This window comes from Ricinus communis, chromosome 6 (assembly GCF_019578655.1).
Source record: "Ricinus communis isolate WT05 ecotype wild-type chromosome 6, ASM1957865v1, whole genome shotgun sequence".
NCBI lineage: Eukaryota > Viridiplantae > Streptophyta > Magnoliopsida > Malpighiales > Euphorbiaceae > Ricinus > Ricinus communis.
In genome coordinates this window covers 28,875,660-28,899,378 of record NC_063261.1, presented here as the reverse complement: position 1 = coordinate 28,899,378, position 23,719 = coordinate 28,875,660, and the positions used below count along the sequence as shown (strand labels likewise).

Sequence of the window (23,719 nt, the reverse complement as noted above, 5' to 3'; positions counted from 1 at the left end):
GCAACATGTTCATTAAAGTATGACTCGAAGTTCATTAAATATATAATATATGTTCATTCTTATAAAATATATTTATTAAAAATTTATATGTATGCTAATCTAAAATAAAGTAAAGAACTAAATAACAAATTAAAAATTATATTTTTAATTTAATAGTTAATTTTATATATTTATTTCATATAAATCATGCATACATAAGTTGTTTTAAAGGCATATTTTTATATAAAATAAATAAAATATTCATCAATACCAAAATTTATATAAAATATTAGCTTTTCAGTTATAAACTTTAGTTTTGCAAGATTTAATTTACAGATTTTTTAATATTTTTACTATTATTTTTACTATTATTTTTGCATACAATTTATATGATTGTATTGAAATATCATTTCAAATGCATATGGATATGTTCACAAAATAATAGAGTTGTAGAAATTTTGAACCTTAAAAAGTTAAAATCAAAAACCAAAAAAATATAAAGATTGTAATTTTAAAAATAAGAGTGTATGTAAGAAAATGAAGAAAAAAAATTGACTTTTAGTATTGGAGAAGATAGTTGCATATTTTGGTTGAAAGAAAAAATTGTGTCTTGAATATACGGTTATTCTATTTTAATCGCAAATGAAAATCATAAATTAAGCTCAAATTTTCTTAAAAAAATGCATAAATCACTGATCGGTCCATATTATGTATAGATATTTAAGGGTATTTTAAAGTTTTAATGATATTATTTCTATATATATATATGCTTTTACCTCACTTAAGCTTAATTGTCTATTTTCAGAAATATTAGCAAAAAGAGAAAAATATGGAGCTAAAAGAAGGTTAATAGGACATCTTCGTATCAAGGCTCAAGATTAAGACGCATGCACTACTAATTACAAGGCCCAATAGATATTTTAGTCATTTTGTATAATTATTAGGATTTATATTAAGAGTTATTTATGGGATAGTATTTGGTGGAGATTAAGATACTTAAAGTCTTATCTATTAGATAGACTTATATTAGTATACTCATCTCTAGGGAGATTTATTTAGAGGAGGACTCTCCACTATATAAATTTTTGCAAAACCCTAAAGGAAAAAGAAAAGAAAGGAAGAAAAAAAGAAGGAAAGGAAGAAAGAAGGAGGAGAGTTTTCTCCTACCTGCTCTCTACACCTGCCACCATTATTCTCTCCATAATTCTCTACAGTTTCCCATAAACATTTAGTTTTAGTTTTCATTACTCTTTTTAGGATCTAAGAAGCTTTTCAAGAAGTGGAGACTGAGGACCAATCTTCTTCCTACTTGAAGAAATTCTGAATCCTGAGGGAGCTTTTTATTTTATTGTTTTATGTCTCCTGTTTAATACCATGATCATTGAATTAAATATGTTAGGATAGTTTTCATAAGTGTTTAGTTTAGTCTTTTACTTTTGTATGAACATTGTTATTTATTTATTTAATAAATGATTTCTATACCTTCATATCTTTATTAGTTTCAGTTATTATTGTTAGTTAACCATCATATTCATTTAGCAATAGTAATTGTTATGAAAATCTTTAGGTTTAAAAGTATTAGAAATACCATTTTTGCTTTAATCTATGTTGGTATAAGAAACTTAGGTTGCATTGTTAGCTTGAGTGACTTAAGGAAAAAGGCACATCACCATCTCATTCATTAGATCTAGGCTTAAAGTAAAACAAAGAGAATACTAAGTAAATGGCTAGATTAAATACTATTTTTAGCATATAGTTTTATATCATAACCATTTACATTTGCATTGCATATTTATTTATTGTTTAGTTACTTTACTTTATGAATGTTATCCTCTCAACATACTAATTTAGAGTGTTTAGATTTACTTTTATTGTTTTGTGTTAATAATTAATATTTATAATAAGTAGCCTCATAGTTCCTTAAGAGATCGACCTCGTGGTGAACTTACCCTTACTATAGGAATGGTTCGTGCACTTGCGAGTACTAAAAACGACACCTCAGTCATATGTGTTAATGGTCTCATGTCCATAATGCTAAATCGACATGGATTTAGAACATAACAATTAAATTGACTTGCTAAGATTCGAAATTGAGAACTCTTCAATTCCAGTTCAAATATTAGTATTTTTTTTTTCTTTCTAAAAGAGGTCTATTCAGTCTTAAACTCTACCATATAACTATTATTTGAATTGTTTTTGTAACAAAATTAAAGGAAACATAATTAACCATTAGATTTGGCCATTTCATTAAACATTTTCACCATCAAATTACAATTCAAAGTCCTTTTTTTTCGCCAACAATGATGCTCATAAAATTATACAACGATTTTAAGATTTTTGAAGATAAAATAAACGTACCCGTCCTGTATTTGTGCTTTTAGCAACAATTGTATTTTATATATTATAAGTGAGGACTAAATTCATTCCATATGAAGGAAAAAGATTGTACTTGCCTAAAATTTGAGGAAAATTAATTGATTTAATTTATTCTTATGGATGTAATGGTTAATGAACAAAATTTACTGATTTGACAATTTCTTTTTCTTTTTCTTTAACTCCCAAGTAATGTGGCCAATGACACTTTCCAAATTGCATTTAAAAAGAAAAGGACTAAAAAAAGAATTCTACGGTGAAATGCAATAAAATATCACTCAAGCCAAATTTTCCATTTTTTTGTTAACGGATTACATTACAAGCTATCGGACAACCGCTCCAATAGTAGCTATTATATGCTCCATAAGAAAAAGAAATTAAAACTAAAAGAGTATAGTAGATTTCTAGTTACCTTGTAAATATCATAATATATAATCCATGCCACCATACATCATCAGAATTTGTTTATGAAGGAAATGGGAATGGTTCACACAGTTAAGCCAGATAGATACAAATGAAATGCAAACCAAATATCATTTTCCCACATGAAAGAAAATCACACCAATTATTCCTCAATCAGATGAAAGCTGTTTGTATTCTTCCAGCAGCTTGGGTATATCATCCATCCGTAACTGAAATCCAATGACAACAAGTGAAGAAAAGAACAAAGACAATGAACTGATTTAAAACAATGCATGCTGAGATAAAAGTGAAGTTGCAAATATGACAGGACAATGTTACATGTAGCCTATAGATGGTTCGATCAGACCACGAAGGCTTCTGGAAGAGCCTTGAGTGACATTACTAGAATGAGCAGAAATAAAAGGCGCTGCACATTATGTTACTTGTTCAGGTATAATCATTGACTAAGCACCTTTATCACATTAATATATTAGATCAACTGGGTTCACACTCACTCTTAAGGGTCAACAAACAACATAAGCAAGTAGGTATCAAGAGATCTATTTCTGCCAGTAACAGCCTCCGCGCACCCAAAAAAATGATATAGCAGTGTAAACCAGTGAGCAAAACTGAAACGAAACTGAAAAACTAAACCGAACCGACCAGTTCAGTTCCGGAAAGAGTCTCACACCAAAATAATTTCTCAACCAAGCAATTTCTCACCCCTAGTGAAATCCATCAGAATTGGTATGAAGAGTCAGCAAAAACAACTATTACACAAGATGCCTTGTACCTGAGAAGCATTTTTGAAGTGATAAAACCGATGTGCATATTTCCCAGGAAAACCGGACTCCATGGAATGTAAATCAGCTCCATCATTTGGCCTGTCACACAACCACAACAAAGGATGATCATGATCATAATAATTGAATGCTCTCCTGCAGGATTGTTTCTGACCTAGCATACCAAATTCATCTCACAAAAGATAGTGGAAAACAATAAATTGAATGTTTTATCAAGAATAGCAAAGGAATGACATTGCAATTCTGCAAACCTATTCCATTTCTTTCTTTTGATGGTTCTAACATCAGCTTAAAATTCCATCTTCAGTCTCGGGAGAAGTTAACCAATCTTAGCGTTCAATGTTCCAGTTGCCATTATCACAAGATAAAGGCCCAATGACAAAATTTCAAGCATTTGAGCATCGTTTCAGCTTTAATTAATCCTTTTAATGTTTGCCCCATTTTGGACTTATAATATTGGTCACAAATGTTAACCAATTCATCGAGTAAGAAGCAGAATGTATGGATAAATAATTGATAAATATAAATGCTATAAAAGGAAAAAGTTTAAGAATAAAACCAACAATACTTTATATTACTAGCGTTGGAAAGAAATAACGACTATATTTATCTTTTCCCATTAAGGTAGCTACATTGGTTAATACAGTAAACAAATTAGTATCCAGGCATTGCAAAGAAGTAAAAAAGATAAAATTATTTTTCCAACGAAAGTAATTATGTAGACTTTACGCATGCTTTCCTGTTGTGTCACGCTATCGGCTAAAATTGTTATCAATGTCATAAGAACACATTAAAATTGAAAAACTTTAACAGATTTGGCTAAAATTTACAAAACATGCAAACTTTGAATATTTTTAGTTATTCATTCTAAAATAAAACTAGGTCATTCACCGAATCTCATGTTAAGTCATTAAAAAGCAATATTCGTTAAATTGTTTCTTTTACCAATACTAAATATTTGATGAAGTTTCAAATCCATGGAAAAAATATGAACTATAACACACACCATTAGACTATTTTCCATGAGAAACTCCAGTGTCAATATGGAAGCCCCTTTTATTTGTATTTTCCCTTCACAGACTGACACCCTCTACAATATTAATTAGCTGAAGAAACCAGAAAACTATTTTTCCTTGCCAAAATGATAACACACACCATTAGACTTAAGTTTCTTTTCTGCCTGATAAACAAGCTGAACAGGCACCAAGCAAAATCAAACAAATTATTTCAACATGTTTGACTATCACCACAGATATTATCTAGTCGTACCAAATGCTACATTGCTACCCAATATCCTAGGCTGATATCACGAATTATCAACATATACTTTATTCCTCCATCCATTCACTTTTTTCAAGATTAAATGTGTACTTCGTTGGCCTCCTGCATCTCAAGACATTTTTCCACTATACTGCTGTCTTTAGCTCCACATTCTAGAAGCTTCCTGACCAAAACTTTTCAAAAGATTCCACAGCACATTGACTCTACTTTATTTCCCTTCTGACTTCATGTGGTATCTGTAAGTAAACTCAACTTTTGACCACATTAAGGACTTTCCATGCAATAACAAAAAGTAGATCTCCCATGTGATGGCAAAGAGTGGTGTTCCAAAGTGATTTTAGAGCATCAGTTTAGGAATAAAAATCACACAGCACTATCTTAAGTGTAAGAAATAAAACAAGATAGAAGATGCAAGATGCACTATTATTCTAGAAACAACTATAGTTACGTGCCTAATTGCAACAACTGATGGCAAGTAACAGTTGTCCTTACAAATGATGATGAGCAATTAGTCGTTGGTAGTCACGAAGCAAGGGTCCAAGCTCCTTTAGAGGTATAGATCTTGGTGTAGACTTCTTCCAGTGATCACGAAGTGCCTGAATTTTCTTTTTTTTTTTTTTTAACACAGGAGAATGTTGTCAGTTGATATGCAGGAGAGATGCGTAACTTCAACCAGATATGGGTAACTGCACAACCTGTTCATTGTTGATAACTCCATCTCCCATTAATCCTGATGCAAGATCAAGAAGTTCTCCATCTTCCAACTCATCTACAATTTGGAAACCCGAACTCGAGAGAGCAACTGAAATATCTAATCTCTTTTGTAATTCTGAGACAGCAGATTTATCCCCCTGACTTTCCTGGGAAAGAGATGCTAATCATTACAATATTTATACAGGAAAAGGGTAAACTGAAAAACCTGTACATGATAAAATAACGAAAGTTTCAATTCTGCAGAAGAATGATTCACTTTTTGGACATCAGTGGTAAGTTTTTATACAATTAGGACCACAGGAATTGTGAAATTTTATAGAAAGTTTCACTTAAAAACTCCGAACAATACTCGCACCAGACCATAAACTTCGTAAGTTAACTCAACTAAGCCTAATGCCAAAAACCATAAACTTCACATTGAACATAAATTGATTCAGGAAATACAATCACTTATATTACCGTCCAAGACCTCACATCATTACTCCCAAGGTTGGTTAGAAGTGTTGAAAGGTTAGCCAATCATTATACTAAACAACCTCTGCAACTAAAAATATTTAAGGTTCAGAAAAGACATTGTCTGTATGATTAAAGTACAGAGGTAGCAGTGAGCTTGTGCAAGTGCAATGGGATAAAAGAAAGCATTGTGTGTCTGAGTGGACAATGAAGTGGCCTTAATACCTTAAATGCAGATTCAACACCATTTTTTGTCATTCCAAAATCCTTATTCTCAGAAAGAGTTTTTCTGGGAGATGCAACCATCCGCTTTACTATAGGATCCCCTAAAAAGTTAGTAAACAGGGCAATAATGCAGGCATGTTAGTTACATAAAAAAATCCGACTTGGTATACTGAAATAGAAGAAAGGATTCCATGTGCTTCAGTGCAAGTCTGATAGATAAATGGAAATATATGGTTTTCAGTTTAATAGCATAATCAAAAGGGAGAGAAAAGGCTTCCTTCATTGAAGGCCCTAAAATATTTAGATTGCGCACAGATTTATTCTTACATTGTGGTTTCTGTTTGAACATGTGATCTCCAGATCATAATGAAGCAACTTTTACAATTGCACAAAAACCCATCCATAGACAAAGTGTGGTTGAAAAAAATGGGGTGGGGGGAGTGGGGTGGGGTGAGTAAGAAGATGAAATCAAAATTAAAAAGAATAAACAGAAGATCATCTTCTGTCACTAATTTAGCATAGTTCCTTAATTTCATCATACAGTCGATGGTTCAGTATAAAATGCATATAACCGCATCATATGTTTTGCATGAAACAATTTGCAACTGCTCTAGCAGAAATGGCACTTGGAATTGGAATATTTTGGATAATAGCAACATGAGAATAAACTTAATTATAAGATAATTAATTAAGTCATTCAAGTGCAATGCCAAAGAGCAAAAGGGCCACTCTCCAGTGATCAAAGAAGCATATGAAAATAGATACTATTGGAAAGCAACTGTGGTACCTTCTGGAACCAACCACCATAAATCACCAAATGTTGACTTCCCATCAAAGCCACCAAACAACAGATATCGTGAACCAATGCATGTCATTGTGTGGTATGCTCGAGCAGGAGGGGGATCACCGCTAGTAAGTAACCTTTTCCATTGTGCAGAGACTTCAGGAGAAAAAAAAAAAGTAAATCAACAGTTAGGATAAGGAAGGTGCATAGGATATAGAAAATTTGTCAAATGGGTTAAAATAATACAGTGCTGAACAATGGTGACAGCCTATCAATAGAACTGCTGTGTTATTTTATGAGAAACAGCACACGAGTTTAATCATTGATTTCTGATGACTCTCGCATAGATTTTAATGGGGTAACCAATTCATTCCAGATTAGACCACCTTTTTGAACTTTTTTCATGCAAAAACTTGTCAATTATTTAAATGGAAATCCAAGTCTACATTGTAGTTGTGATGGAGAGAAGAAAGCATTTATTTCGTCTCAAGTATTATGCAGGAAGACCACAGTAAGCCCTTAAGTCATAACTAGCTACCTGTCCATGCCCTTCGTTTCACTAATATTCTAAATCAGGCTACTGCAATCTATATGTTCTTTCAACCCAAAAGTGGGTTACACATTAATTCGGAGATTTATAGGTCCGAATTGATAACATTGATGAACAGCATCCACTTGTTACCTTGTGATGTGTAAAACAAAAGCACTGATCACAGAAGGCAGAGCATTTATCAGGACAGTCCAAAATACTAAGCTAAGTCTATCATTACTGGTTCAGAAAAACAATCTAATCTAAAGAAAGCATCAATCAGAAATTATATCAGCCATCTCATAGATATGTAATAGAGCAAAATTATTTAATACCAAGAGAAAAGGGATATTGATTAGAGGACTAAAAGATTGGAGTTTTAACCAATCAAACATTTACTCAGGGTATGCAACTGTTCTCTTCTGTTAACCCATCTCATCTCCTAATGGCTAAAAAATTTTGAATGTAATCAAGTCACATTATCAATTTTCAACTAAAACAACTCACGCAGAAATGCCCAACATCAATTTAAATGATAAGCACATAATTTCCAAAACATGATTGTTAGAATAATTGACTAGTAATTTTCAGAATCACATACCCCTGTCTAATACTATGCAATCATTGTAATAAATGTCGTAACGACTCAACCAGCCACCAGTCCCATGTCCACCAAACAGCAGGAGCTGAAAGGAAAAGAATTTTAATAGTCAGCTCTACATACTACTAAAACAAATTTATAGCAACAACAGATATATACTATCACCAAATAACTTTATTAGCTGATCATATCCAGACAACTAAACTTCTTTCATTAGAAATCAACATGCAGCACATTTGGAACTTCAAACTTAGAAAGATGCTAACCCTGGGAAAACCTATTTTGAAGCTTGTGTAAGTGTACAGGTTTGGAATTCGAAATCTTCTTGCTTTTGCTCATGGAGACAGACCAACTGGTATTCTACAGGTTTGTCCATCACTAGTCCCTAGCATTATCAGCCATCTTTAACTTGTCAGAACTTCCATTCCGCCAGACCCCAAACAAAATAATAGTATTAGATGAAAAATCTTATAATTTAACACTGCCATGAAGTAGCCCGGCAGAGAATTTAACCATGATTGGAGAATCATACCAAAGTATTCTTGCATGCTAAATCAAGAAATTGAAATGAGAGGTTGAACCAATTTTAGTATCTAGAAAAATAAATCTATCCTATGTCCACTAGCTACTGCTAAAAACTCGGTATGGTTCTACCTGTTGCTTGTATGCATCACGTTATACTTATAGATTGTTTCTCTTCGCCATTTGGAAAATCTCAAGCCTAGGACCTACTATTTCCTACCTCACTTTTAAAATCCATGAACCCTTGAAAATCCCCAACAGGAAAATGGCATCGGAAAATATTAAAGAAATTAGTCTTTGAGTGATCTTCTGGTGAGCCAGCCCTTGAAAACTGAAAATTTTGTGTGCCCTAATTTATTGGAGAAAGGATATAGAAATAAAAAATGTATGTGAATGGAACTGATCGAGATTTAATGAAGAAATTGGCTGAATTTAAAGAAGTTATTTGCTGGAACCTTTCAACAGAAATTGAGAAAAGAACAAGTAATTGAGTGAGAGAGATAGCATCACTAAGGATGAAGGTATGTAAACACAGGCCACAATACTCAGTAGTTCACTAGCTACATGTTGAGATAATTAGGCATTATGATTGTTCCTTTTTTAACAAGAATCAAGACATTAACCAAGAAGGCTAACTTAAACTCAGAAATGCAAAGAAGAAATTTGGACAATATTGGAAGACTCTGGACCTGATTTGAGATGCCAAACTCAATAATTGCCAAAATTTTATACCTGTTCATGCCTACCAGATACCCATATTCCCAAAATGAAAAGCAAAAATAAGAAATTTAAATTATTTGACTCAAGCCATAACTACACAAGCCGTGCCTTCATCAGAGGTCACACCAAACAAACAAAAATATGCTAACAACAAGGTGGCAAGATCTAATAACTATACTGATACCACCAAAAATATGGATTCACAATACTCTCATTCTACTACATGTGGTGTGATAATATGAATCTATTGCCATGTAAGGTAAGCAGAAATATGCCTGGAATTAGTCACAACAGTTTTCGCATAGCATCAACGTATACAATAAAATGAAACAGAGTGATACAAAAATAAAAATACAGAAAAAATAATTGAGGTTCTACAGATGTCATTACATAGTGCCCTCCAGATGTTACAGTGTGGCCACAACGAGGAGAAGGAGCTTGACCGGGAAGCTTCAATTGGGTCCATCCAGGTGTTTCATTCTCTTCCTTCCACAACAAAAGGAAAATACAAATAAACTTATGAACTGTAAATCTTTTTTATTAAACCGAACTTGATTGACTATAAGTCTTATCATTTAAATGAAACTGGATCACTAAAGTTCTAAAGCTAAAATTGAATTGGGATGACTATATGCCATCAAAGAAGCCTAAATATGTCATTCCAGAAGCATGCTACTTGTTTATTAACTAAATTACAGAAGCATAATATACATACCAAGAAGACAGCAAAGCTAAATAGTGGACTTCAGCAAGAAAAGAAATTTTAAATGGATTACAAATAAACTAATTCAATTGATGTACTCATTTAGGAAAGGAATGGTAGCGCAAAAAAATCACAAATTTCATAGTCACTTTTTTTCTCTATGTATTGTCAGAATAATTTAATGCAATAGTGACATATGCCCGATTCCAACCAGTGCTAAGAGAGTTCATACGTTTAACTCCAATAGACCAAATAAAGTACAATGCTACCATTCAATTTCCAGTGGACATGCAAATATAAAACAGGTAAAGTCAACCAGGATTTTATCCCAAACTAGTTCGAATTGGCTACATTAGTACCCTACTCCATTCTGCCCTGTGTATGGCATATTCATACAAGCGGTGTAGGAATGAAATGCAATTTAATAACTTTAACTGTCATTAACGAGATACTCAAAATATAATTAACTGATAGAGATCTTTCAAATTTTCAAATCATACTGTTTTGATCCTTTCAAAACTATGTATACATGTCTATAATTATAAGGAGAATAAAGAGTCACAAACCATCCTCTTGAACAAGTAATTTCCATGAAACAAAGGAGTCTAATGGCCAGAACACAGTACATAACATGGTCAAGGGAGTGGCAGATTCACAAAGAACAACATAATCCAAAGCTTAAGATACATGTAACAGGACAAGTCTTTTAGAATTGGAAGGATTACACATATTAGAATCTGAAAGCAAAGTTGCTGAAAGGGATCAACTATCAACCTTCCTCAATGAGACCCTTCAGAGCCCACAAATCACCCATGATTGGCCCACCACCACCTGTTGAAGTTGAGAATATAAACATATTATGCCTGTTAATTAAAAGTTGCCAAAAGGTATGTAAATCATAGAATATATTATTATTTGGGGTAAGTGGATAGAAGCATTGCTAAACTGTATAATTGGGTACACCAACACAAATTTGGCATAAAATACGGCAACCATAATCACCAAAATAAAATACACTGTCCCCATTAAGAAGCTATAGGATCTATTGTAGTACTGTTGAATTAAGTAATTCAAAAACCAATGAGCACTATCCTCATATAAATGTATGATAATTCTGTGTTAGTTCCTAATGTAGTACATACCACAGGGCATACAGGCAGTGAGAAAATATGAAAAAGAGAGATAACAAAAATGACTATAAAGTTGAGGGTTATATAACACTCAAAGGAATATCTTCACGTTAGCAACTCCCCAATATTCTGTTTGTTTATATCAAATCATGTGCACATTAGTTCCTAAACACATGACAGCTTATATAAAATGGTTTTTTGATGGGAAATAGTTCGAGAAACACTAATCCAGCTAAATGCCAGTATTTGTCATAAACGAAAGTGATTACTACAATCCTCAAGCAGAACTTGGCCCAATAGATTATAGTTAAGGACTCCAATGAAAGAATTCAAAACCCAGATAGTCTGGGCTGCATCACCTCTGCCACCATAGACAAGTAAACGTTTCTCAACCATGGTTGCTGTATGACCACATCTAGGTGGAGGCAGTGCTCCAGTAACTGACAGTTCCATCCACTCAAGTGAAACTGTTCAAAGAAACATATCATATAAATGATATAATTATTACTGTTTCAAATGAGAATTTATGAAAATTAAAAATAAAAATAAAAAATAAAGAGTGCACTAAACATTGCTTCACAAAATGTTAAAAACTGTTACTTGTGTCCAAGATATAAACATCTGACAGCCACTTCTTGCCATCCCACCCACCACACCTGCATTTAAATATATGTTCCAGAGTAAGTTGTACCAAATAAAACTCTATATAAGCTAGTTAATGAACAGTGGAATTTACTTGACACGCACATAACAATCTTTCGGTTTCCAATAGACGACGCTGCAGAAAAATCTCTTGGCGAAGGTAAATCACCAAAACTGGTTAGCTCTGACCATTGCCATATGTCTGAAGCAAGCATAAATTCAATCAATCCTAAACAAGTTCAAAACGCGCACACTCACGCGCATGTGAAATAGAGATAGAGAGAGAGAGAGAGAGAGAGAGAGAGAGGCCCAAGATCGCAGTCTTATTTTTGGAAGGAATACGCACTCATAGACAAAAGTTATATATAAAAATACACCTATTTGCATAGCATGGATGTATAATTGATTGGTGGAAAGAGGGACAAAGAGGTAGGGATGGATTGAGGAAAGGTGAAGAGGGAGAAGAAGAGGAACATGCAATAAATTTGAAGAGATAGGCATTTGGACAAGTGTATATATAAATATATATACACATATATACGTATACATATATCTTACCAGTATCCAGAACCCAAAAGTCACCCATCCTGCAGATTCAACATCGTCATAAAAAAGGATGTTTACTGAGATGTATAATAAAGCATGAACAAATGAGATTTTCACAAACCTTTTGCTACCAGAACGCCCACCAAAGATAAACATGTGACAATCAATTGAAACGGCAACATGAAATGCTCGTGGGCTGGGACCCACTTGTCCATCAGACCCACTTCCACTGCATTCTGGATGAAACCAAAGCTTGTTCTCTGAAACAATAGAAAAACTATACTTGAGAATCTGCAGAAATATCAATTTTAGTGCTCTCTCTTTCCTTATACATCTTTACATTTTAATATATTAGACCCACTAATCTATCTCCTTATATATTTCAAAAAAATAATCTATCTCTTATATGACAGGGTAGAACAAAAGTTCCAGAATGATCTGTGGATTTGTGTGAGATTCTTGGAATAATCTGAGATCTGCCAAATCAAGTTGTACTATTTCTTAGTTTCGTATTTAGTTTGTTTTTTCTATGTATTATATTTCCTTATTTGTAGCTTAGTACTTATAGTAGGTTTCTAATTTTATTCCTATTTTCTAGGCACTAATTTTTCCAGTATTGTCATTGAAAATCAGTATATATTCTCTTGTAAATTATTTCTCAAAGATGGGATAAAAAGTTAATTATTCCTCTCAATTTCTACATGGTACCAGAGCCTCCTCAGAAACCCTAATCATGGTGAAATTTGGCCAAGAGATGACATCAGAAAAGTGTTCCACCTCTGACGTCACCTCTGTTCCTGAGGATGTCCTGACTTCTCACAACTTGAAACCTCCATTATTCCAATCAGCAGTCACAAGCTCCATGGAAAAAATTACCTTTAATGGTGACACTCCATCATGTTGTTCATAAGCGGAAAAGGGAAAGATGACCATCTCACAGGTGTTGTGCCTCCACCACTGAAGGATGATCCGAAATTCGGACGATGGAAAGCAGAAAATCACATGCTCATGTCCTAGTTAATCAGCACGATGGACACTGAGATTAGCCAAAAATTTATGTACTACAAGACAGCAAAGGAAATCTGGGATATTGCCAAGGAAACATACTCTGACAATGAAAATACATCAGAGATTTTCGAGATAAAAGCATCCTCCATGATTTGAGACAAGGTGAATCCTCTGTCACTCAGTACTACAATCTTCTCACTCGATACTGGTAGATACTTGATGTTTCAAAAAAATTTAAATGGAATTGTCCTCAAGATGCAGCCAAGTACAAGAAGATTGTGGAAAAGGAGCAAATCTATAAATTTTTTTGGGTCTTAAGGACCTAGATGAAGTTGGAGGAAGGATTCTAGGACAGAAACCAACGCCTAATTTGCATGTTGTTTTCTCTGAAGTCCACCGAGAAGAAAGCAGGAAGAAAATTATGATAGGAAATCAAGGAAAACCACAGGTGATTGAAAACTCAACCCTTGCAGCCCATAATTCCCAACAAGGTAACAATCATACTCAATTTGGAAGACCTTGGTGCGATCATTGTCGTCATTTAGGTCATACACGAGAAACTTGCTAGAAAATCCATGGAAAACTAGCAGATTGGAAACCAAAAAGGGGAAAGCAATAGCGTGAAAGTCGAGGATTAATAGCAAACACCATTGATGAAGCCTCAAAAACCAAAGTCGCCTTATTTAGCAAGGAACAACTACAACTTCTGCAAAAATTGTTTGGGAAAGATCAGGCCTCTATTTATGCACCCTCATCTGTTGTTGCAACCAGTTCTACAACTCAAAAAGGTATCTTGAACAATGCTCTCAGTGAAAAAAACCGAAAGGTTCGTGGATAGTGGACTCCAGAGCATCCGATAATATGAAAGGTGATGCTTCTGTATTTCATTCTTATTCTCCTTGTCCTACTAAGTATACAGTCAGAATTGTTGATGGATCCTTATCCCTAGTAGTTGGTATCGGATCTATTTCTATTTCATTAGAAATTACATTACAATCAGTTCTTTTGGTTCTTTCATGCAATTTGTTATCTATCAGTAAGCTCACTAGAGACTCCAAGTGTGTTGCTAAATTATGTTCTCTCATTTGCCTTTTCAAGATTTGGACTTAGGGAGGACAATTGGCAGTGCTAAGAAGTGTGCAGGTCTCTATTTTTTTTTCAAGTAGATAGGCTTGCTACAACCAAAACTCGTAGTTCCTATTGCACGTCATCTGCATCTTCCAGGAAAAAATCATCATTGTCGGTATCAAACTCTAGTAACATTAACGTAATAATGCTATGGCATCTTAGATTGGGTCATCCTAGTTTATGTACCTTGCCAAATTATTTCCCTCATTATTCATCAATAAAAATCCAAGTTCATTTCAATGTGAAATCTGTCAGCTTGCCAAACATACAAGAATTCCATACTTTGATCAAATTTATTCTCCTTTGCAACCCTTCTCCGCATTCACAGTGATATTTAGAGCCCATCTCGAGTTAAAAATATTTCGAGCACTATATGGTTTGTAAGTTTTGTTGATGATCATACCAAATTGACTTGGATTTTCCTCATGAAAGAAAAATCTGAAACAACCCAAATTTTCAAGAATTTTCATTTAATAGTCCAAAATCAATTCCAAATGAAAATTCAGGTCCTCCGAACTGATAATGTCAAGGACTATTATAACACGATTCTTGGAGAATATTTAGGTACTCAAGGGATTGATCATCAAAGTTCATGTGTCGGAGCTCCCGAACAAAATGGAATTGCCAAACGGAGAAATCACTATCTTCTTGAAGTTGCTAGGGCCTTGCTATTCACCTTGCATGTTCCAAAACATTTTTAGGGGGATACCATCCTTAGAACCATATATCTCATAAACCGAATGTCCTCAAGAATCCTCAAATTTCAAACTCCAAGTTAGGTACTTCTCAAGTATTATCCTGATACTAGACTCATTTCCTCTATTCCTCTTAAAGTGTTTGGTTGTTCAGCCTTTGTTCGTATTCTTGATCATCTCAAAAGTAAACCTCTCAAATGTATTTTCCTAGGGTATTCACCTAAACAAAAAGGCTACAAGTGCTACTCTCCATTCACTGAGAAATTTAATAACAATTTGGATGTTTCATTTTTTGAAAACCAACCATTCTTCACCAAAACTTTCATTCAGAGGGAGAGTACTAGTGTTCAATCTCAGTTTTGGCAGTTTGAATCCACTTGTGAAATTTCGCCTAAGTCAAGTCCAGCCCCACTAGCACTGAGTCCAACTGAGAACCAGCATTCTGAGTCTACTCCTCAAAATAACATTCCTGAATCTGTTCCAAAAGTATTTCCTAAGCCATCAAGGGTAAAAAAAAAACAAAGAACTCCTAGTGTACTCAAGAAGGTCAAAAATGAAATGCAGATTGAACTTCCAAATCTTCTCAAGCATTGTCAAACGACCAATCCGAGTTCAAAAACTGCAAACCCAGGTAATTCTGAGAACCCTCTAGCTTTGATTCCAATTTCCAATGATGATCTTGATCTCCCTATAGCTCAAAGAAAGGGAATTAGATCCTATACACAACATTCAATACCATATTTCATGTCATATGACAAACTCTCACCGAGCTATCAAACCTTTATCTCCAATCTTTCTTCTGTGGAAATTCCTAGTAATATACAGGAAGCAATGAAGAAACCTGAGTGGAGGAAGGCAATCAATGAAGAAATTCAAGCTCTTGAGAAGAATGGTACGTGGTACTTATCAAGTCTTCCTGAAGGCAAGAGACCCTTTGCTGCAAATGGATTTTCACTGTGAAATACAAGTCAGATGGTAGCATTGACAAGTATAAAACCAGGTTGGTAGCTAAACACTTTACTCAAATTTATAGTGTTGACTATAAGAAACATTTGCACTGGTTGCTAAACTAAACACAGTTCGAATTCTCTTATCATTGGCTGCCAATTTAGGTTGGCCTTTACACTAGTTGGATGTTAAGAATGTCTCCTTAATGGTGATCTTGAGGAAGAGGTGTACACGGAGATCCCTCCGAGTTTTGAAAGTAAGGAGAATGTCAACAAAGTATGTAGACTAAAAAGGTCACTCTATAGTCTATACAATCTCCAAGGGATTAAAAAGGTTCATGGCTTTATACAAGGACAGGCAAATCACACCCTATTCTTCAAACACTAGTAATGGAAAAATCACAATCCTCATAATTTACATTGACGATATTATTCTTACTGGAGAGAACTTTAAAGAAATGGATCATCTAAAAACTATTCTTGCCAAGGAGTTCGAGATCAAAGACATGGGACCTCTAAAGTATTTTCTAGGTATGGAAGTGGAACGAAACAAGAGTGGAATCTCATATCTCAACAAAAATATATTCTAGACTTGCTTCAAGAGACGGGTATGCTTGGTTGTAAACCCGCAGATACTCTTGTGGAAACAAAGACCAAAGTTGGAATGAAGGAAGATAGTACTCCGATGGATAAGGGAAGTTATCAAAGACTGGTTGGCAAACTTATATACTTGTCTCACACTTGACCAGATATAGGTTTTGCCGTGAGTTCTGTTAGCCAATTTATGAATGATCCTCATGAAGAACATCTAAAAGCAGTATATAGAATATTGAGATATTCAAAAATGACTCCTGGAAAAGGATTGTACTTCAAGAAGGGCCACGAGAGGAGTGTTGAAATCTATATAGATGCTAACTATGCTAGTGATGTGTTAGACCGAAGATCGACTATAGGTTACTGTACATTTGTTTAAGGGAATCTTGTCATTTACAAAGCAAGAGACAACCAGTTGTATCCCAAAGCAGTGCTGAATCTGAATTCAGAGCCATGGCCCATGGCATTTGCGAAGGAATGTGGCTAGTGCGACTCTTAGAGGAATTGAAAATCTATTCCAAAGATTCCACGAAGATGTTATGCGATAATCAAGCTGCTATTAGTAATGCTAAGAACCCAGTTCATCATGACAGGATTAAGCACGTGGAAATTGATAGACACTTTATCAAGGAAAAGATTGACAAAGGAATTATAAGTTTGATATATACACCTACTCATCAACAGATTGTTGATGTCCTGACCAGGGCTCTACCTAGAGTGACATTTGAGACTCACATCCAAGCTGGGAATGGTTAACATCTACTCCCCAGCTTGAGGGGGAGTGTGGATTTCTGCGAGATTCTTGGAATAATCCGATATCTACCAAATCAAGCTATGCTATTTTTTAATTTCCTATTTTAGTTTGTTTTTTTCAATGTATTATATTTTCTGATTTGTAGCTTAATACTTAGAGTAGGTTTCTAATTTTATTCCTATTTTCTAGGCACTGATTTTTCCAATATTGTCATTAAAAATCAGTATATATTCTCTTGTAAATTATTTTTCAACGATGAGATAAAAAAGTTATTACAATTATTCTTCTCGAATTCTACATGATCACATAATGAGTTTCAATCAACCTTAATCTGTTAGAGCTATTTTATGCTCCATTCACATCCATCATATTTGCAATTATGAAGATTTTCTCTAAAAGGGTTATGACCAGCATCGTGAGGTCTAGACAACTAAAATGCAGTCTCACATCTATTGTTCACTGACAATGCTATCATATAATTGATGCAAGAATTGAGCATATGAAATTTCTACTCTTCATTTCTTTGTGCACATGTGTGTTTATATGGGCTGGTCTGATTGAGGTTAAAGTTTGAGAAGTCAATTAGTTCTGATGGAGGAGGTATAGCTTATAAGAAATGGCCAGGAATAGGAGGCTTATGTAGGGGAAAGGAAAAGCCTCATGAGGTGTAAAGTAGGTTCTCCTCTTAGGATCTATTTCAGACTACTTTCAAGGCAACTGTTTTCTGCAAATCAATCATTCAGCAACCTGAAAGAAGATTTGGCAACTTGGAAGATGCAACATTTACCAAATGGGATAAAATCAAGATAATAAGAAAAGCATTTATCCAGTCTAACAACCTATTTGGGCTCCTTTTGCTGCATGGAAAAGAAGACGAGTTTGATCATCATTTATACAATCAGGGTCCTGAATGTAGTTAGATTTGGGTTTTAGTTTCTTAGAGCTCCTAGGAAGCTAGGCTATACCTAAAGGAAATCCTAGTTAAGTTCAAACTCACTTGAAAAGTACAACCAGCTAAATAAGCAAAACTAAGTGGGTCCCAGCCCACGAGCATATCAGGATCTTAATCGATATCCAAAATCATCGCTTACGGTTAAGTTAATCATGCGGGCTAATGTCAAAGTAGAAAGCAGAAACACGAGAGAAGTTAATTGGAACCTGAATTTTTCTGTATAGCTGCAAGAAACTACATCCCAAATTTTAAAGTCTAATCAAGTACATCCTGGTATTGTTTAAGAGATTGTGGGTGACGCATTCCTGTCAGTTAGGAAGAACACAATTAATTAGCCAAAATTCATAGGCTTCGGTAAACTAGAAAAGAGCATTCAAGATTCATAAGGCAAGGCCTATAATTTTTATGGACTGTTAAAATGCTAGAAGGGTTTGCTTTGAAGTTGGAAAAGATATTAGAAGTGCTGCATGGTGAAAGATACAACAATTTGTATTACTCAATGTTGCTGGAAGCTCTCTTATCGGTTTTTCTAAAGTTAATTATTATTTATCCGAAAAAATAAATAAATAAAATCAAACAGATGATTTATACTCTGGATGCCTAGATTACCACAAATGATGAATTACATAAATATAGTTGATAAATCCATTTATTCCACTAGGAGCTGTACTAACTCCCCTCATAAAGCATGTATGTTTCGGACAGGAAAATAAATAAATATAATATATATATATATATATATGTTAGCCATGTGAAATTAACACATTAAACAACTTCGCAAGAATATCCTGCATCATTTGATTCTTTTGTTTTGGCTTCTAACTTATAGAGAAATTAATTTTGTTTGGAGAAAGTGAAAGTTTGGACACTATCCAGTGCCTAATCTCAAATTTTGAATTGCAGGTAAGGTAGTTATTAATAAAAACTGAACTTGAAATTATCAGGAGTGTTTTCTCTTAGCTAATGTCTTTAAAAAAATGTGAGAAACAGTTAGAACAGAGAAGGAAACTGAGAGAACAAACAAGCTAGAAGTTGGTGTAGTCAAAATCCTTCGATATTTTGATACTGGCTTATAGCTAATTCTATATTATTAAAAGTCCACACAACCAAGATGGGAAGGCAGCTAAGACCTAAACTATTTGTATGATTTTTATAAAAGTTCGGAGTAAAACAAAATGTAAAAGGAAACATCAACGACTGAATCCCCTATAATTAAACACTAATATTAGACAAGTCTAAGAATAAAATCAAATTTAATCAGTAGGTAACTACATAAAAGTTTAGGCATCTAGCACACTGAAAGAGCAATTCAACTTTCAGCAATTGAAATCAACCGTAGGTATTGCTGTTCAAAACAATTGATGGAAGGTTGAAAGCTCTTGAAATTGCCCCAGAACTCCAATTTGACAGAGGAAGTGGAGTGGAAGAAAAAAGAAAGAATCGATTTAACACATTAATGTGGCACGATAAGGTATATGTAGCAGTTACCATGAGATGGCTATACACTATCTCCAGCAAGCTATCTAATAAAGCAAGCTCAAGCAATGTATGCCAAAGAAAAAAAAATTAGTCATGAAATCCGCTATTACAGTACTAACACCTTGTTTGAAATAAATGGAGTGCAAGAATTCAACTCAACCGAATTCTTGCCAAATCATGTTACTTGTTGCATGATTTTTCAGAATGTCTTTAAACTGCATTGTTTTCAAGTTGAAGAATTGAATTCTAGAAAATTTCATCTTCCCAAGAAAAATGACTAACTAGAATTCAATCGAATTAAGTTTCTTGCACTTTTAGACTTTCCAAATTCTAAGCAAGGGTATCAATAGAAAAGAGTATACAAGTGTACACTGATCTAGTACACAAAGGCTATAGCTTTATCCTCAATCATTGACTGGTACTGTACACCTAGCTCCATTGAAGCTTACTTAACCCACCCCAATCACTAGAAATGCATTGAAAACTTGTATGACTCATTCACTAAAGAAATGCACAGAAGAATCAAGACATAACTATAAGAAAAAACCAACAATTTAGAGAGAGAGAGAGAGAGAGAGAGAGAGAGAGGGGATTAAAGAATACCCATATCATATACAATTATATCGCTTAGGAATTTCTTGTCGACGAGGCCACCAAAGACGACAACTTTCGACTTTCCGACAATAACAGCAGTGTGACCACTGATAATTTAATTAAAGAAAAGAAACAAGATTTCAATCAAGAAACAAACAAATCTATGCATATATGTTTAGGAAAAGGAGTTGACCTGCGGGGTTGAGGAACAGGGCCATTGAAATCAGAGGACGAAGCTTGAACCCAGAAGTGCATCTTTTTTATGGAAAGACTGTAATTTTGTTAATGTGATAGAAAAGCTCTTATTATTTTCTCTTTTTGGAATGAATCTTTCTGTCCCTTTTGAGTTGGAATTTTCAAGCATCAAGTAATGGGCCTGCCTTCTATTTTATTGGTTTAAAAAGAAAATTTTTATAGACCTCTTTTATTCTAAGTGAATTATTTTAAGAAGAGATTTTATGGGATATTATTTTTCTCCAAGAAAAAATTATTTTTTGCAAACTGTTTTAAAAAATTTTATAATTTTTTATAAAAAATTATTTATACAGTTTTTTTAGAATTTTGTTAGAAAAGAAATATTAAAAATATATATATAAATATAGAAATATTATTTTAAATTTATATTATTAGGAATTTAATTTTTATTTTATATTTTTTCTGAATTTTATCAGAAAATTTATATTAAAAGTGTATTTGAAAATTACTAAAAATTTATTATTTTAATTTATATTATTTAAATTTTTTAAAATTTTTATCAAAAAAAATTAAAAATATACTTAAATTATATTATTTTAATTTTGTATTACTGTACAATTAGCTTAGATAGAATTATTAATTTTATTTTATATTTTTATATTTGATATTTTTAAATCAAATGATATTATATTTTTCAATAGCAACTAATGTATTTTGATAATATAAAAATGTGTTTAAAAAAATATAATATAATATATTAAAATATAGTTCAAAGTATATGAAAATATAATTTAAATTATTTAACGTATTAAAATATATTAAACTGATATTAATAAAATATTAAAAGGATATCATAGTAAAATTTTAAAGAACATATAAATAAAATCTTTTTGACAAAAAGAAATCGTAATAAAAAATTTGACTGTATAATTTTCTGTTTATTTGAAAAAAAAAATCTTTATTTTAAAGTAATTATTATATTTTGGACCCAGGTCCATTTAGTATTATCAACGTGCACGCCGTGCTTAAAGAAATATGGCCTTAGCCCATGATTTCAAGCGAAAAAATCAGTAGCTAAGGACACGATTCCCCACTTCAATACACAGAAGCCCCTCACACACAAAACGCATTTATACTAAAAAGAACTGTTTTTCCACTTCCAACAAAAAGTTTTTCCTACAAAAGTCTCTAGAAAATACCAAAAACTCTTTTTCTTCCACATTGTCTGAAAAAACACTCAAAAAGCTCAAAACTTTTCTCAACGAAGACACTGCGTTTTCTCATCTCTTTTCATTTCAAGCACAAAAATACAGTGTTGTTGTTGTTCTTATATTCTACTGTAAGTAAATCTTGTACTATTATTTAACTTTCTTTTTATTTTTTTCTCCTTTTTTCTTATCAATATACACTTCGCCTTTTTTAAAGTTTAAATATTTAAATTATTTTCTTGCTTTTAATTTTAATTTTTTAACATTTAAATTTCTACAAATCTCATTATTTTGAAAGTATGTTCATATTCATTTGAAAATATCATTTAAATACAACAAAATAATAATATTGCATGCAAATCAGAGATAAATATATCAAATAACCTAAAGTTTAAAATTTATAAAACTATAGCTAAATAAAAAATGTTTGTTTTTGTTATTCATGAATATATTGCTTTACCTTATATAAAAAATACTTTTAAAATATATGATGTATGTATAATTTATTATTTTTTATCTAGTTCCGTTTTGTAAGCATGAACCTCTAATTCATATTTGATAAATTCCAAATGATATTTTGATCAATCTGTTGCTGGTAAATGATGAACATATTAATTATAACCTATGATTATTGAATATTTATAATACAATTGGTGAACCTCAAATAATATTGTAATGAACCTGTGATTTGTAGATAATGAATCTCTTCATTACAACCTATGGATACATATTTATTTTTATCCACATATGACATTTTCAATACTTGAAACTTGTAGATTCATCTATTAATCATATGTTCATTATTAATAAAACCTATTTAATGAATTATATTACTAAATAATTAATTCTTATTTCTAATAATTATTATTTTGCAAGAAAAGAATAGATATATAATACATCACAAACAAAAATATTCAACAAGAAGAATCTATAAGGGTATAAAAGATGCTTAGAACTGATGAATTTAATTAGGATATTCCTTTTAATGTTTATTTTAATGGTATTTTGCATGACAATGATTATTAGATGAGCATGCTTAATACTAATTCGATTTGAATTCATTTATTTAATCTAGGCACAAATAATAATTCTAGGTATATTTCTTCTATACATAATATAACTCTTGAAGAGAAAAAAAGTGAGAGAATGAAAAAAGAAAAAATAGTATTTGATACACATGATTGAATTCAAGGTAATAGTATTATTCAAAACACTGAGAGCAAAGCAAGAAGGCCGAGTTCATCTTCCATTTACAATCTTGAGAACAACATGGACCTCCAAAAATAGAAGTGATTAAAGATTAGTGCTCTAATCCTGAAACATGCAAGACCGGTTAAATTGACTCCAAAAAGAAATTTAGATCGAGTTGGAAAACTTCTATACAAAAAAGAGAAAAGATTATGCTCAAAGATGCTCAAATCTCATGGGCAATAATTTCTAAGTCAATCTATACTGTTTTAGATACTATCTTTCGAAAAAAAAAATAGAAAAAATGAATCCTACTGACTATAGGACCTGTATAGGCTAGTCAGGCAAAATTGAAGGAAAAAAATAAGAAAAAATAGTTGACTAGAAAATCTAAAAGGAATAGTTGATATCAAGATTAGTATTATATGAAATAGAAAATGTATCCATTTGTGCCCATATTAAATGAACGAGATTCTATTGGAATCTTTGTCAAACTTGCGCATCAATTTTCATTGCTTGTGCACTGGTAGAAGGATAAAATAGAATAAGAAGTGCAATCTATGAGATCTG

At 32.7% G+C, this 23,719-nt stretch overlaps 1 protein-coding gene across 6 annotated transcripts; it reads right to left on the bottom strand.

Annotated features, from left to right (window-relative positions):
- Window positions 1-2,604: 2,604 nt before the first annotated feature.
- LOC8260852 (protein GLUTELIN PRECURSOR ACCUMULATION 3) lies at window positions 2,605-20,913 on the bottom strand. Of its 6 annotated transcripts, XM_015721699.3 has the most exons (17): window positions 20,752-20,779; window positions 20,568-20,665; window positions 18,692-18,790; window positions 12,529-12,667; window positions 12,420-12,448; window positions 11,967-12,063; window positions 11,820-11,875; window positions 11,579-11,686; window positions 10,864-10,920; window positions 9,777-9,868; window positions 8,145-8,229; window positions 7,018-7,170; window positions 6,231-6,331; window positions 5,534-5,698; window positions 5,331-5,443; window positions 3,548-3,638; window positions 2,605-2,984 (listed from the first exon to the last, which is right to left on the bottom strand). In XM_015721699.3, exons 4-17 carry the CDS (start codon window positions 12,561-12,563, stop codon window positions 2,925-2,927), a joined length of 1,242 nt encoding a protein of 413 aa, XP_015577185.1. In that variant the 5' UTR covers window positions 12,564-12,667; window positions 18,692-18,790; window positions 20,568-20,665; window positions 20,752-20,779; the 3' UTR covers window positions 2,605-2,924. The 6 variants fall into 6 exon arrangements, with proteins under 6 accessions (XP_015577185.1, XP_015577183.1, XP_002523042.1 ...); XM_015721697.3 differs by lacking the exon at window positions 18,692-18,790 and having other exon boundaries at window positions 5,331-5,434; window positions 20,752-20,913; XM_002522996.4 differs by lacking the exon at window positions 18,692-18,790 and having other exon boundaries at window positions 20,752-20,912.
- Window positions 20,914-23,719: the final 2,806 nt, after the last annotated feature.

Bases quoted from the DNA above. Each gene is read 5' to 3' on its own strand.
- LOC8260852 (XM_002522996.4), bottom strand. From the start codon at position 20,813: ATGCACTTCTGGGTTCAAGCTTCGTCCTCTGATTTCAATGGCCCTGTT. The intron at 5,699-6,230 runs GTATTAAGGCCA...TCTCTTTCCCAG, and splicing joins GTGTTGAATCTGCATTTAAG to GAAAGTCAGGGGGATAAATC. The intron at 5,444-5,533 runs GTTGTGCAGTTA...AAAAAAAAAAAG, and splicing joins GAGTTATCAACAATGAACAG to AAAATTCAGGCACTTCGTGA.